This window comes from Electrophorus electricus, chromosome 15, assembly GCF_041902795.1.
Source record: "Electrophorus electricus isolate QZ-2024a chromosome 15, ASM4190279v1, whole genome shotgun sequence".
NCBI classification, from domain to species: domain Eukaryota; kingdom Metazoa; phylum Chordata; class Actinopteri; order Gymnotiformes; family Gymnotidae; genus Electrophorus; species Electrophorus electricus.
The window spans coordinates 16,534,825-16,550,441 of NC_137511.1; the positions used below are offsets into that span (position 1 = coordinate 16,534,825).

Sequence of the window (15,617 nt, forward strand, 5' to 3'; positions counted from 1 at the left end):
ACAGTCCTACATGGTCATGTGAGATATATGGGTTTTCTTTAAAAAGGAAATAATTCTAAGAATACATTAGAGTTACAAATTAAAACTGACATTTGTTTTAGAATTTCATAATTGTGAAATACTTGTGCTATTTAAATTAGGGCCTACACCACCTGTTTTGCCCAAAAGCACTCGTTTGTCACCTTGGAGCCGAGCAGACATCTTGATGCATCTTGACTTCATATGCCTACTCTAAGGTCACTCAGCCCAGCAGTTCTGATTTGTTTGACAAGAATTGACCCGCCCACATGAGGCATGTCCTGAATCTTATGCATGCTTCCTGGAGTGAGACTGAATCTAGCCAGAGACTTACAGGATCTATGTGCCAGCGAATTTGGTGCCCAGTGGCTCCCGAAGGACATTAATGGCTGAATAGTGACTTTTAAACTCCTTTCAGTTGCATATTCATGAAGGTCAATATAATCTATTGGCTACTGCATTCACAGGCTACTAAATTTACTTCTACAGTAGATTTAAATCTAATTTTAATATGGTATGTGCCTCAGTAATGTTTCAGGGGTCTGCAGCTCCAGGTGTGGGTAATTTTAAAGTACACTTTCAGTGTTTGTAGCACAACCTACTCTGCCCTTTTGCTCTAAGCATGAACAAAGCAAAGCGCCATACCTACATACCAGGTATAAATGAAGACTTGGCATTAGTAGAAATCCAACCACCACAGTGAAGACAAATTACCACCATAACATATTACTGATGGCATGGTTTAAACAAACCATTGTTATTGTACATATTAATGTGAATTTTGAGGATTTTGCAGACTGCTTCTCATCCCACCCCAGCAAGAAAGGGAGCAGAGAGGTTTTTCTAGGTTTCAAAATATAAAATAAAAAAAACACAAAGAGGTGGGAATGTGTGTGTGTGGTGTGGTGTGGTGTGTGTGTGTATGTGTGTGGAGATGGGACTGTTTGGAAGAGAAAACTGAAGCTTCTGTTAACTGTGAGGCTGGCTGAAATTTCTTTTTTTTTTTTTATTGAGATTGAAAAAGATATTGAATTGAAATATAGTGTTAAGTGATGAAATGTGGATATATACCTTTATGTTTGCTAAGGCCTTTAGAATCCTGTGGAATGTCTGAAATGGCTTACAGTCATTTAATGACTAATGTTTTACATACGTCATTTAATGACTAATGTTTTACATACGTCATTTAATGACTAATGTTTTACATACGTCATTTAATGACTAATGTTTTACATACGTCATTTAATGACTAATGTTTTACATACATTAGACTGTTCACAAAAAAGCACATTATTTTATTAAGTTGGTATTAGAGCAATAAGTGGCAATTGACTTTAGAACAAGCCTTTTCTTTTAACCCCCCCCCCAAAAAAAACCCAAAACAAAAACAAAAGTCAGTTCTCTCAGATTACTAGCCCTGAAGAAACAGAAAGGGCTGAGAGCGCTCACTAGTGCATTCACTGGTTTCTGAGGCCTTTTCCGCAGAGGGAAGAAGAAAGAACACACACTTTGTAGCATCCAGTGGAAGTCAAACCAAAAGGTCCCTGTAAATGGATTTCTGTTTCTTCCTAAAAAAATTAAAAATCAGTTACAAAAGACAGAGCATAAACTTTGTCTTCTTTGAGCCATCATGTTATTACATAAGTATGGAACAGCAGTGAGAATGTTCCTGAGATATGATCCCAGGTTGGGTTTCACACACCTTTCTCTGATAATAGATCCAGTGAGCAAGCCCTAGATAGAATTTGCATTTGAGGTGAGACATGGACTACAGTAGTGAGCCAAAGCCATGACGTGCATGCAAGTCACTGAGTTACTGAGTTCCCTTGCTGAGTTTTAGTTCAATTTAGTTCAATGAACATCACTGGTAACACCTGCAGTACACCAAGTCTTCGCTCGATCAAGCTGGGTAGATAGTGGCCAATACTGGCTGCTCTGGAGCAGTAGGGGTTAATACTCCTGGTCCTTAGCTCTTGCAACAGTTGCATAACAAACAATGAACACCTAGTGGTGGTGTTTGGTTTATGGGTGGCACAGACAGCCAACAACAGTGTCTCTCAAGACTGACTTCACCTTTAGTTAAATATGTTTATACAAAGCAAACAAAACACAGAAACTAAACTTCTCTGATAATCTTTCAATAAATACATATAGGTTAATGCCTTATTGTATGTGCTTTGGGATTCAAGAATTTCAGTATTTCAGTGTGAGTACTACTGATGTAGAGGATGTCCAACTGAGCTTTGCAACCCTTCTGCCTTTGTCGGTTTCTTTTTCACTTGTGATACATGAAGGAGGTTGTCAAAAAATTAAAATGCAAGAAAGGTGACAATCTTTGTGTATTTCTCATGCATAAATCAGAATACAAATGTACTTTCGCATATTCCTAATAGTACTTGCATGCCTTCCAACATACTAACAAGATAAGCCAGCACCCGCCAACTCCCCAGTTTGAAAATTTGCATCCTTTGTTGCACTGTAACATTGCCACAGCCTACAATGAAAAAGATCAATAACAAATGGCTTTAAAATAAATAAATGAATATCATAAAATTACTCAGAACTGTCTAATACTCCCATCACCCAATTCGTAACACCACTAGAAATAGTTCCATTTATCCCCCTTAATGTAAAGCCCCCTTGAGGTTGTATAAATTGAACTTAATAAATAATAATAAAATAATCATAATAAATATATTTTGAAAATACAAGCTTTGGATGAACAGAGGGGACTCAGGGCTCATCTCCATGCACACTCCAGTAGGAGGTGCCTGTATGAGACAAGCTCTACACTGACAGCCTTAATTTTGGGGTGTCTTTGATAAAAAAATTAATGATAATGCACTTTTGAAGCAAGCTATCTTGTCACATGCCCTTCTGTCAGTGCATGTCATCATTGTGGCTTGACCATATGTGGGGTTTAACAACTCATTTGTGATATTCTGGTTTCAGCAGAATCTTGTTCTTGAAAACAATGTCATATGCCATACATAGGCATTGATTTCCTACCACCCTGTATTCACAGAAATATTCATTTTAACATATTATTTGCAAGTAATAAAACTAGGCAACACTAAATTACATCTCTACTGTTACAGTGTAAATATGCTATTAGTAACAGAGCAAAATACTAAGAAACATATCATAATGCACTTATGCTTTGTCCTATATAATTATAAATTATATAAATTATACAGAGTATCACTATAATAAGTAAATAAAGTATGAATAAGTACAGAGTTACTATAGAGTATCAAACAGTGGTTATACATTGCAACTCATTGTATATAAAAATGTTGTATATTACACTGAATTATATACTATATTCTCTAACAATGGCTATATAAGGTTTCTTGTTTCATGAAAGTGATTTGTAAGGATTTTCTATTATAGTTTGCAATTTTCAAGAAAAAAGTCGGTCTAGACGATTAAATGTTTATATAAATTACCAAAATCACCACATTTCAGGCTCATTGGTCAATGACCAAGTATGTTTACATCTAGAAAGAATTTGTCTTTGGTTATATAGTACATCCCAATACACATCAGAATTTTCAAATCACAAATATCCATGCCTAAATCATCCATGCATACACACAGTCACAAAGGCAGGCAGACATTCTTTTTTATACATTCACACATACACTTATTCAAATATATTATATTAAAAAAAGGTTAATACATTATATATATATATATATATATATATATATATATATATATATATATGGGTGTGCAAATAAAGTGGTATTACAATAGAAAAACACTACATGCATTAATTGTTCATGACAGTGATGGCACGGGAGTAAAAACATTTTCTGTAGTCTGGTAGTTCTGACCCTCATAAGACAGAAGCACTCATCTAACGGGGAGAAGTTGGAATAGGATTTGGAATGTTCAGTGCGTGAGGTCAGCAATGATTCTGCTGTTCTGCTGGTATACAAGTCATGACGATGTTCTGGGTTTGAATCTTTAGTCTTTCCTGCAGATCTGATGATGTGCTGTAGTTTGTAAAGGTCATGTTTGTTGGCAGAGCCGCACCAGACCAGGACGTTGGTAATGACTGACTCTCTGATTGCTGTGTAGAACTGGACTAGTGGCTTCTGAATTAGGTTGAACCTTTTCAGTTGTTTTAGTACATGGACCTTTTTCAAAAATGTAGTTAATACTGGCATCCCAATTCAGGTTCCTGGTGACTATAGTTCCCAGAAACTGTGAAGGAAATCAGTTTTGCCCAGAATGGTGGGGGGTGGGAGTGGAGATGGAGGTATTTTGATTGCATTTTACTTCAAGTTGTTGTGACTGCTCTAGGGGACCAGCTGATCAATTACCTGCCAATATGCAGACTGATCCCCTGGCCCAGGTGAGAAAGATGGCTGTAATGTCATCTGTAACCATCAGGACTTTGACTGATGGGTCCTTGGAAGTGCAGTCATTAGTGTACAGTAAGAAGAACAATAAAGAAAGAAGACGGCCTTGGGCGTCCAGTGTTAACTGACTGTAGTTGGCAAGAATTCTACTGACCTCACCTGCCATATCCTAATTCTGAGGAAATTATCCAGTAAACCACTAGCAGGTGGAAACAGGGACACTGAGCTTGGTGATGTGACGATGGACTTAGACAATAATACTTAATAAAACATTCAAAACATAGAGAATTCTATTGCAAGTTCTTTGGCATTTGATATATTTTGAAAGATGAAGAGCAGACCCATATTGACTGCAACATGAACATACCTACTGATTCAAAATGCAGGTCCTGCGCTCACACCAGTCTCTCCAAGGATTTCATCATAGAGGCATCATAGAGAAGAATTGATCATAGAGTCCCAAGGCCATAAGGAAAACAGCAATACACATTCTATAAAACAGCATAATCATGCTCTAATGTTTGGCTTCCCTGGCAGGGCCAGTAATATGCTGTCTGTATTGCAGTAGTCGTGACTGAGACTCATTCTGTTTAAGTGCCCTAAAACACCAAAAACAGAATCAGTGTGTTTGTGCTTCCCTCTGTTAACCTGTTCAGTAAGAGCTTGCTGTGCCTTGCATGGGCAGGAATATAAACTCCAACAAAAATGATCGACGAACCTTTCCAAGAGGAATAAAAAATAAATAAAAAGTCTACTATTTCTAGAGGTTTCAAGATTTGAGCAGCATTTAGTCATCATTATGGCATCTGTACAACAATCTTAATTTATATAAAAACAAGTTCCACCCCCTATAAATTTCCGTGCTAGCTTTGTGACTCCATTCTCTAGAGGTGAAAACCAAGTAGATCTGTAGCCATTTTGGAGCGTCACACTATGATATTTGCTTTAATTATACTGGGAATGAAAAGAAAGCTCATGGATGTCTGGGAAAAATTGTTTCATGACTGCAACCATGATTTAGACATAAACATTCAGAGGTGATTATGGAGCTAAAGAGAAAAGAGAAGAGAAAAAGAAACAGAAGATGAAAGACATGAAGCTATAGAACAATTTGGGAGGGCAGATGTCCTTGATAAGCAGTTATCATTTCACATTTATTTTCCATGAAAACATGCTGAAATCTGTATATATGTACATATAGGCCTATAACATAAAACGTTTTTTGAGCCAACCCAGTCAAATTTGTTCAGCACCACTAACTATTCTGCAATACATCTTTGATATGACCTAAGGAAAGTGTAGTTCATGCATGTGCTAATTTGCTTCTTGGTCATGTATATGTATGTGTATATGTCTTTGATATTGTGTTTTTGGCTAAGAGCATTACAGCTTCCTCTAAGGGGACACATCTGATATGGGCTAAATGTGTGGTGTCAAAATATCTTCAAAAGCAATCCAATCAGCATGTGCTGTCCACAGCAGCATACGAACTAAAGTAGTAATCAAGTGATGGATTGCCAGGGAGAAGCTACAAGCATGTGCTCAGAAATTTATTGGTTCATGTGGATTTTTTGTGAAATATTTTGTTTTAATTAATTTTCCATAAAGTAAATGCATAATGACGGTTTACTCGTCTTTTAACAAGACTCTAGCTATTAAAAGTATGGAAAGCATGTTAGTTAAGTTTTTATTAGAAATATTCCATATTTCGTTTCGATTACTTAATATACAAGACTTACCTTATTACCAGCCTCTAGGTAGGACGGATGGACGGACATACACACACACACACACACACACACACACACACACACACACGTCAGACTTGAATCATTATTAGCAATGTAATCAACAGTGTGGTAATGCAGTGCTGATGGTATAGAATATGATATGTTAGAGTGTATTGTCTTTGCTTCAACTCGCAGCACTGCTGACCACAGACACCATAAAGAGCAATCAACCATCAAATTAAATAAATGACATCCAACACATTCACCATGATACAATGGTGCACCCCCTCTGCCCACTACCACTGAAAACACATACTGCATAATCCCTGTGATGAAGATAAGATCTGGAATTCAGGTCATTTTTCAGTCTGTCTGCTCATATGGTGGCTGCTGAGATGATCTTTAATCTGCAAGTTTCACAGCAGTCTGCAGAATCTGATATTTTAATTGCACTGACAGATGACTACTGTGCCAGGATATTTTCCCATATCTTAATGCACTTTCAAAAACCTTTAACACAGGCTCTCCAACTAAAGTGTGTGTCATCAAGAATTCCTGTTTATTGGTCACTCAATACTGTCACACTCCATCTCATTTCTGACTTGTTTGAGTGTATTGTCGTTTCTACTGCACAGCAACCTTGGTCTTGACAAAGGCATATAATTTAAGGGTGTATAAATTAAACTACTACTACTACTACTACTAATAATAATAATAATGAGTCCTGTTTCTAAGCACTAACCTGGGTAAACGATTGACTGTAAAGGATATTTTCCTGTGTTCACTCACTGCTGTGGGGTCAAACACCATCTGTTGTACCATCTTCACATTTAAAATTAGATGGTTAGCATCACAATGCATAAACGTGTGGATTTGGGAAAAATGTGAGGATGGGCTACTGCCTCTGTGCATGAAGCAATGGCAAAGCCATTAGAGGACGTGGTGACGTAGGTCTTGGGTTGGCCACTGGTGAAATGGTTAGTTAAATTGCAGACAGACAGACAGACAGACAGACAGACAGACAGACAGACAGATAGATAGATAGATAGATAGATAGATAGATAGATAGATAGATCTGTCTGTGCCATCTGATTATTTAATCACATACCACAAACATACCACAGTTTGTCTCTGAGCGTTGCAGTTCCTATGGCAACTTCACTGCCACCCCTTTCATCACCCTCGCAGAACCCCTTCTCCCCACACCCCAGTTACTGTGTTCACCTATTTCCTTCTCCAAAACCATCAGTCCTGGTTCAAATATGTACACACCTGCCCTGTCTTCAGATGTTTCTATAAAAGCTCATCACTGCTTGGGCTCGGCTCCAGAGCTCTAAGATTTACATCCCACTCTCTGTGCATTTTCTTCTCTCTTTCTGATTACAACTATGGTGATCTGGAGCTGTTTGCTGTTCTGTCCTCCACCCTAAAACTGTTCTACCACTTGTGGTTCTTGGTTTGTCTGAAACAAAGACTGCACACTTGCATCCTACCTGGCCTTCATCGTCACATCACAACCAGTTAGAAAAGAACAACTCATCTGCTGCAACTGAAAGTGTTAAACACAGAATTGAAATAGGTTTCAGACGTGCACAGAACACAGACTCCTGCAGACATTTTGAGACAAAAGGTGTAACGCAGCCAGCATCATCGGCTCCCCAGCTGATGAAAATGACTTGATCTCTTGTCTAAGTAGAGGGACCAGAGCCTTTTGTAAATATTCCAGTTCGAATAACAGTAGTGCCACAGGCTTAAAACAAGCCATTGGACGTGGACATTTTTAGGTGAAAGTACAATAGATTTCTTCCACACAGTGGGTACTTTGAGTGAATGTACTGACTTTTAAAAAACAGGGCACCCTGATTGTGTGAGCTTTCTTTGTACACATGCCTAAACAAAAGCTGGACCTTTTGAGGCCCAGTGTCCAAATGTATGCACTTGTCTGAAGAGGACATCATTTGTCACGTTTGATTACAACCAACATTAGTTGGAGACCAATTGGTCATTGCATATATTTTTTGTATAGTACTTCAATCCTTTCCTATATAACCATCTTAACTCATATAATAATTACATATAATATGTAATATAGTCAGTAATAGTTTCAGATGCACTGTCCATCCACAATATTCCAAGTAGAAATCCCCTTTTAAAGAGCTTCTCCTCCATCACTGTTCCATACATTCAGAGTGCTGGTTTGAGATTTAAGTGTTTCATCACTATTACTATGGTTTGTGATTTGTTGTTTTTGATTTCTTAAACACAAGTTTATCTTGGTTGGAAATCTCAGTGATAATAGGATGTTTATGACAGTTCAAAAGGTGCGAATAAAAAAAATGAAGAAATGGAAAAAGAAAAAAAAAATGTAAATTTGGAATGTGTATTGGAATTTTAAAACTTTAATCACTCCTGTGGTACACTACAAAAGGGTTTATATGACACAGTTCAAGATTTTGTATTGTTCATAACTCACCTGAACTGTTTTATAAGATTCCCTTTTCACACAAGGACATGCTATTTTGGTTTTGAATTAATTCTGGCAATTTGTGTAGTATATAATTAGATCTCAAACTTATAAATAAATATAATTTTCAACATATAAAATGCAAAACATTTCATTAATTAATCTTTACCTTGGAACAACAATCACAGAACAGGATCACATACTGTATCACACCTATTCAAAAGTCAGTTTCATTAGCTGAAAGCTATTGTAAAGGACTTGAATGACATATCACTTTAATATGTAAAAATCCACACATAATAACCATTCTAACAACTTTCTTACATAGTTCCAGAAACTCCCAGATATTATAATCTTTGCAGTGTCTGATTTGATGTGGTTTCACACATGAACTCAGTAAAGTCAAGTATGATTTTGTTTGTCACAAGGGAAATAAGTGAAACCCCAGGGACCTGACTTGCTAGATAAAAATGTCTGATGTGTATTTACAGTAGATCTAGATTCTCAGTGCTGTAATTGCAATACAAAAGCAATAATTGTAATATGTAAATTTGTCGTGGTCAAGACCTGTTACTGGGGAAACTGCAGTTGTAATATTTGAGCCAAAAAAGGGCAGAATCTGTTGACATGATGTTATATCATGATGTGATATTATGGAAAATTCTCATGTAAATTAGATCCACCACACCTGCCACACACACACACACAATTATATTTGTTGTTCTCACAACTCATAGATGGAGTCTATATTCATGCACCTTTGCTCTCTTTAATGGAATTGGTATTATTAGCAGGAATTTGCATTGATTTACTTGAGTGATAAACATGATACAATGCTACTATCCACTCTGCTATTAAACCCACCAAGACCTGACAGAAGAACAAGGAAGAACAGAGTGCATGAGTAACAGCAGTGTACCAAACCTCTCAATGTATGTTTTTTTTTCCTAAGTACTTCTCTAAATATAATATTTTTTCAACAGTTGGCAATTATATTCTGTCTCTGTCTTATATAGTTGGCAATTATATTCTCTCTTAATACATCTTAGATTTTCAATACATCCAATGCTTCCAGCGAGGACAAAACAGTTTAAATCCATCTTACAGATATCTGTCCTCCAAGATCAATGGCTGCTGCCAGAGTTCAGCAAGGTCGACAGGGACTAAGAGAGTAATTTTATTTTATTGCTTTAGCAATATCATAAATATCTAGCATGCTGAGTTAGAGAGAGATGGCAGAAGTAGGGAGGATATGTAATTAGTATTTGCCATTTTGTTTTACACCAAAACAGCAAGGAGAAATAGTCAATTAAATAACACTAGATGCTTAAGTAGGAGACTCGATGTAACACTAAAACAATACAGTGGTTAGTTTTGAGCAATATCATCTACATATTATTCCACTTCATTAGATTCATACTGTATAATGCATGGATCTTACAAATTTGTTTTATTATCCATGCTACATTATGGCAGAGAAACACAAAATATAAAAAAAATCTCAAAACTATTAACTCCTAAATCTTCATCCTCTCCCACATTTTGTTATTTTAGATTATAAATATGAAAAACACCCAAATTACACAGCTTACTGCTCCAAATAAGTTCAAGTACAAAAAGTAAACTTTTAGCACAATGGTAAACAATTCACTAATAAAAATATTGCTTTTTAGAATTGACTTATAATAGACCATTAGCTATAATATATTATAATACATAATTCCTGCAGGGGGTTTGGGGCACAAGTAGCTATTAACTTGGTATTGCTAACCTAGACCAAAAGCTAACAAACTGGACTGTTGAGGATAACTAGCAGACTAGAGATCTAAAACTATCTACAGTTATCACAGCTGATTGCACAAGACTGCTGCCTGGAAAATGAATGGGAAGCAAAATTTAAAAAGCCTCACTTCACTGCAGTGAGAGTGCAGTGTTGGCTACAAAAGGCCATGGGGGAAAATTAAGAATTTCTCAACTTTATGCAAATGAGAAACTAATCTCATTAGCCATCAGATAATTACAGAATGTTGTGTGGCAGATGTTTTTGGAATGTGTCATGCCCATTAAGGCACATGCTGAAACTCAAGAGAAAATAAAGTTGGATAAACAACCTAATTTTTAACAATGTGTTCAAAGATCTACAGAACCTACAATACTTGGCCCATTTTCACCATGTTTTATCATGCAGAAACTAACCACACTTTATTACTTTAGTCTAGATTGTTAAATTCCCTTACATTTTTGTATGATTTCACCAAAGCAGCCAGCAGCTGCTGAGGGGAATTATTCACTTTGCTGCAGTGCATTTATATTTATGGCATTTAGCTGATGCTTTTAGCCAAAGCAACTTACAATTATGTCTGAATACAACTTGAGCAATTGAGGGTTAAGGGTCTTGGTCAGGGGCCCAACAGTGGCAACTTGGCAGTGGTGGGGCTTGAACTGACAACCTTCTGATTACTAGTCAACTACCTTAACCACTGAGTTCAATAAATGAACTCCTTAAACCTCTCAGTAGTACACTGTACCTCAGATACGATCATGAATTCATATAGCTAGCATATTCTCTGATACTTTAGCTGTATGAAGAGGTTTTGGATATAATTTTATCAGTATGGATATTTGTGTATTTTTGCAGTTAGTTGCTGTAATTTACACAATCTATTTTTTTTAATTTTGATTGCATTTCGCCTTGTAGGCAAACAAATTTAAAAGTACAATCTGCATCTCACTGCCGATCATTGCCTTTATTATTGTGACGCAGGCATGCAATATCTGGTAAAGGGAAGGTATAATTTGTTTTTTATTTTGTTGTTTAATCCTTAATATGATAGATGAACTGAGACTGTATTAAAGCACACACACACACACACACACACACACACACACACACACACACACACACACACAAAATCATAAATGCGTTATCAAATGTGTGAGATAAGGATCAGTGAGTAACACATTCCTACTGGAAAATAAAATAACTGACTATGTATAAGTACCTCCAAAAACCACACAGAAACAAACCACCCAACAAAATCACACTTTTTGGTGCTGAAGCCAGTAAAATGATGCCTGACCATTCAAGTTTATTTTTCAATAGTCTGCATGCATATATTAGTGTTGATGCAGAATGCAAATACTGGATACAATATCCCTTTATGTGCACACACAACAAATAGACAGACAAATATTACCTTGCAACTACTGTTACACTGAAAAGTACAGACCAACTTTAAAGAACATATTTCAAAATAAATCTGTTTTTTCCTCAAAGGTTTACAAAGATTTTTAACTATAAGTTTAAGTTTTTAATATGAACTTTAAGAAACTTAACTCCCTGTATTAGTGCTATAAATATACAAAAGGTGGGTCTTACCTGAATATTGTCAAATGATGCTTTGTTTGTCACATCATACAACAAAAGGAGAGCTGAAAAAAGCAGAAGTAAATGTTATTAGAACAGGAGGTACAGGAACACAAAGTGTAAACAGTTTATTCCTGAATTATTTTTCCAACCCCCCCACTTGGCCTTCATTTGCCAATTTATAGATTTGTTTGAAGGGTTAAGGAGACAGGTCCATGAAGGATGTACAATGGGTGGTAATTACAGCCTGTGGTGTGAAAGGCTGCACCTCACAGAACATACTGATAAACAGACATGTGCGTGCACACATGCACGCACACACACACACGCACAGCTGAGAGGTTTTAATGGAAGTTGCCATTATCAACATTCCACAGCCTGGAGACCATATGCATATCTCTGTAAACCTGACAGACACAATAACTAAACCTGCATGATGGGAGCACGAGACTACTGCATCCTATGACAGCATGGGCAGTTCTGCCACGGTACCATTTCAGCTCCATCGCACCATTCAAACCTGAATAAATGTGCTAAGTGGAACTCAAAACCCATCATGAATAGTACAGGCAACAGCTTGACTGCCGCATTTGCTGTATTACTGCTGTGAAGCTCCATCGTTATGCGCAAATTAATTCTTGTTTTAAGGAACACAGAGAGAGCTGAAGAAGTCATAAGCACTGTTATCTTGTGTAACATGTGCAGTCCTTCAGAACACCTTAAAACGACAGCTGCCTGAGGAGGAATCCCTAGGAGGTGGTTCTCGCTTCTGGTCCTGGACATTTGCACGTGCCTATGCTTTAGCATACTACTGCTCATCAAGTAATTACGAAGCTCTTCCAGAGCGGAGTCTCATACCTGAATCCCGTGAAACGATTCAATCATCTGAATCCCATGAAGCGACTCCGTCACCTGCTGCCCAATTAACTTGAACAATTCATAACTTTAAACTTTTTTTTTTTGGAACCTTCATACAGATGGTATTTTGAATCTCTAGTCATACTGTTTCTATATTCAGTGCACGTAATATTGTCAAAAGGATCCATCTGCCCTTTTAAAGAGCAAAAGTAAAAATACCCAGCTGCCCGACGGCTGGCTTGACTAGTTAACAAAGATGACATTTACTGAGTGAGATTAATATGGAGGTATCTTAAGGGCATCTTGGACTTGAAGAATTACAGAATCAGGTGTTTCATCTTCCATCCAGGACTCAAATCCACATTCTCCTACTGGGCTTTTCAATGCTTTTCAGACTTCAAGCTCCTTAATGAAAACAGGAGACTATTTAAATTTCCCATTGAGTTTAACACCCTGTCTAGACAATGGCACTTTAAGCACTTTGTTCAAAGTATACCTGGCTATATCAGAACTACTGAAAAATGTCTACTGAAGTAGTGAATTTTTCTGGCAACTGATTTATTTCATCTATAACCATGAAAATATTTTCTTATTTTTATAAGCCACAGGTGAATAGAGAGGAATAGAAATATCTGGCCATACAAGCTCTGAAGGCAATTGTTACTGGTCCTGTAAGTAAGTTGAATAAATACATTTTTGTTAAAAGTGGTTAGGTATTTAATGCTTGCTTAATCCTTAATAAAGGTTGTAGGCGTAACAATGGGAATTTTGCTGTGCATAAATTCTTTCTGATTTTTTTTCTTGATTCAGCAGTGGATTTAGTTGGCAGGTAAGATGGCATTTAGTTTTACATAATGCTGCATTTTTCCTAAACTGCCAGCTTACTGAATACAGCCTTAGACATTATACTATCAAAACTATATTGGATGAAGCACAGTAAAATCCCCTAGAGCATGAAAAGTATTTTATTTTGAATCATTAACTTACAATGACTGCTGGTTTGTATAGTTTTGCTTATTGAAAAAGAGAATTATTCCTGAACTGTGGTTTCTCAAAGTCAGACAGTATAGTCAAAATAAGGCTGAACTGAAAACATTTAAACATGCCTCTTGACAGCCCCTCATCTTCCAATTAACTGGCACATTATAACACTGGGTACTATATAAATATATAAAAATATGCATACTTTTGCCCTCTCCCTTTATAAGATCAAAAACATCTTATAAGTTCAAGCAGAGTACTTTCTTTTGAAAAAGACATTTTGGGTAAACAGTGAATGTGGAGTATGAGAGCAAAAAGGCATTCATTCTCACAAACTGCCATCTAAGAGTGGAAAGAGGAGTGGGAGAGGCACATATGCGCTGCAGCTCAATAAGGACTGCAATCAGAAATCTTTATAAAGCCTGATTCATATCATTTTAAAGTCCATTTGATTCTTTCACAAAAGTCATCCCAAAATACTGTCATTCAGTTTATTCAGGGGGAGAGTGAAGAGGGAGACAAGGATAAAGACTGGGAGCTAGAAAGATGGCACTGTCAGACCAAGACTCTCAGTTCACACACTTGACACCTGCATTCTTATGAACACATTTCTGGTAAACGTTTGTACAATAGGACTCCTTAATTCTGAATGAATACTTTGCCTTTTATCCTCCCTTATTTGATTTCCTCACTGCTAATCACTAAAAATTAGGTTCAAATACTCTTATTCTGTTGATTCTCAAAGATGGCTTCTGTGTGGCGCAGTAGGCTACAGTAAGCATCCAGTGCTGTGCTCAGTATTTCGCTCACACTCGGCTCAATTCACAAATAATGATCGTGTGACGAAGGCTAAAAGACAACGGCCATAGCTGGGTCTCTACCCCAGGTCCAGCTCCAAGGCATAGCAGCCAGAGCACCCATTTCACCTCCTCATGTGTGTGACCCTGATTGATGAAGGGTTGGAGTGTGGAGACATGGAGGTGTGCGTGCCCTGAAAGGGAAGGCAGTATGGTGACCATCACCCCCTGAAGGAGAGAAGATGATGTGATAGTTGCTATGCCAAACTGCTTGCTCTTTGGTCTTGGGCAGGGCACATATTTATTGCTTGTAAAACCCAGGTTCGAGACGCAAGTGGGGTTGCTGGCCCCCGCCGTTGCCACAGATGGTTTTAGTGACAGAAGATAAGTAAGACACATATTTTAATATATTTTGAACTTATTTATGGCTTTATCATTACTACTTATTTAAATGTACATGTCAATTTTAGGAGTGAGGATTTGTCCCTCTGCCTCCAAATCTATCAAATGCTCATAGTTTGTGTATGGGGAAAAAAAGATCAATTTAAAGTTACGTTTATTTATTTGGAATCTCAAATCTTTAAGCTGAAATTCTAAAATAATTGGGGAAGATACCTAGATGAGCCTGCATTACTCTGAGTGATGCTTTTAAAAGTGGAACAGCTCCAACCTATATTTAACAGTGATAAGGAAATACATATAGTAACCAAACTTATGCAGTTTGGATATACATACATCCTAACTGAAGCAGACGTTATTTATTTGGATTTAGTGCTCTGACAGTAGATTTTAATGAAACAGATAGCATTGCCTTGTTTTGCCAACCAAAAAATAATTAATTCTGATTAATAATGACAGTTGCATAGGGATTTGATTACACTTCACTTACCTCATACTGTTAATATGACTGAACAAAATGTTCCATTAAAAATAAGACAATTATAATACTTTGCAATACATCCCGAAATGGTAAACAACCGGCTACGACAGCACTGTGGATATGCATACTCATAATATTATTGTTATTTCTTC

The 15,617-nt window shown here is 36.9% G+C and overlaps 1 protein-coding gene across 2 annotated transcripts in view; it reads right to left on the reverse strand.

The window, feature by feature from the left end:
* rab26 (RAB26, member RAS oncogene family) overlaps window positions 1–15,617 on the reverse strand; it is a 66,872-nt gene that overhangs the window by 21,009 nt on the left and 30,246 nt on the right. For both annotated transcript variants that reach the window (XM_081697972.1, XM_027005033.3), the window contains one exon: window positions 11,962–12,014. In XM_081697972.1, the coding sequence (XP_081554098.1) occupies window positions 11,962–12,014 (53 nt within the window). The remainder of the gene's footprint in view (window positions 1–11,961; window positions 12,015–15,617) is intronic.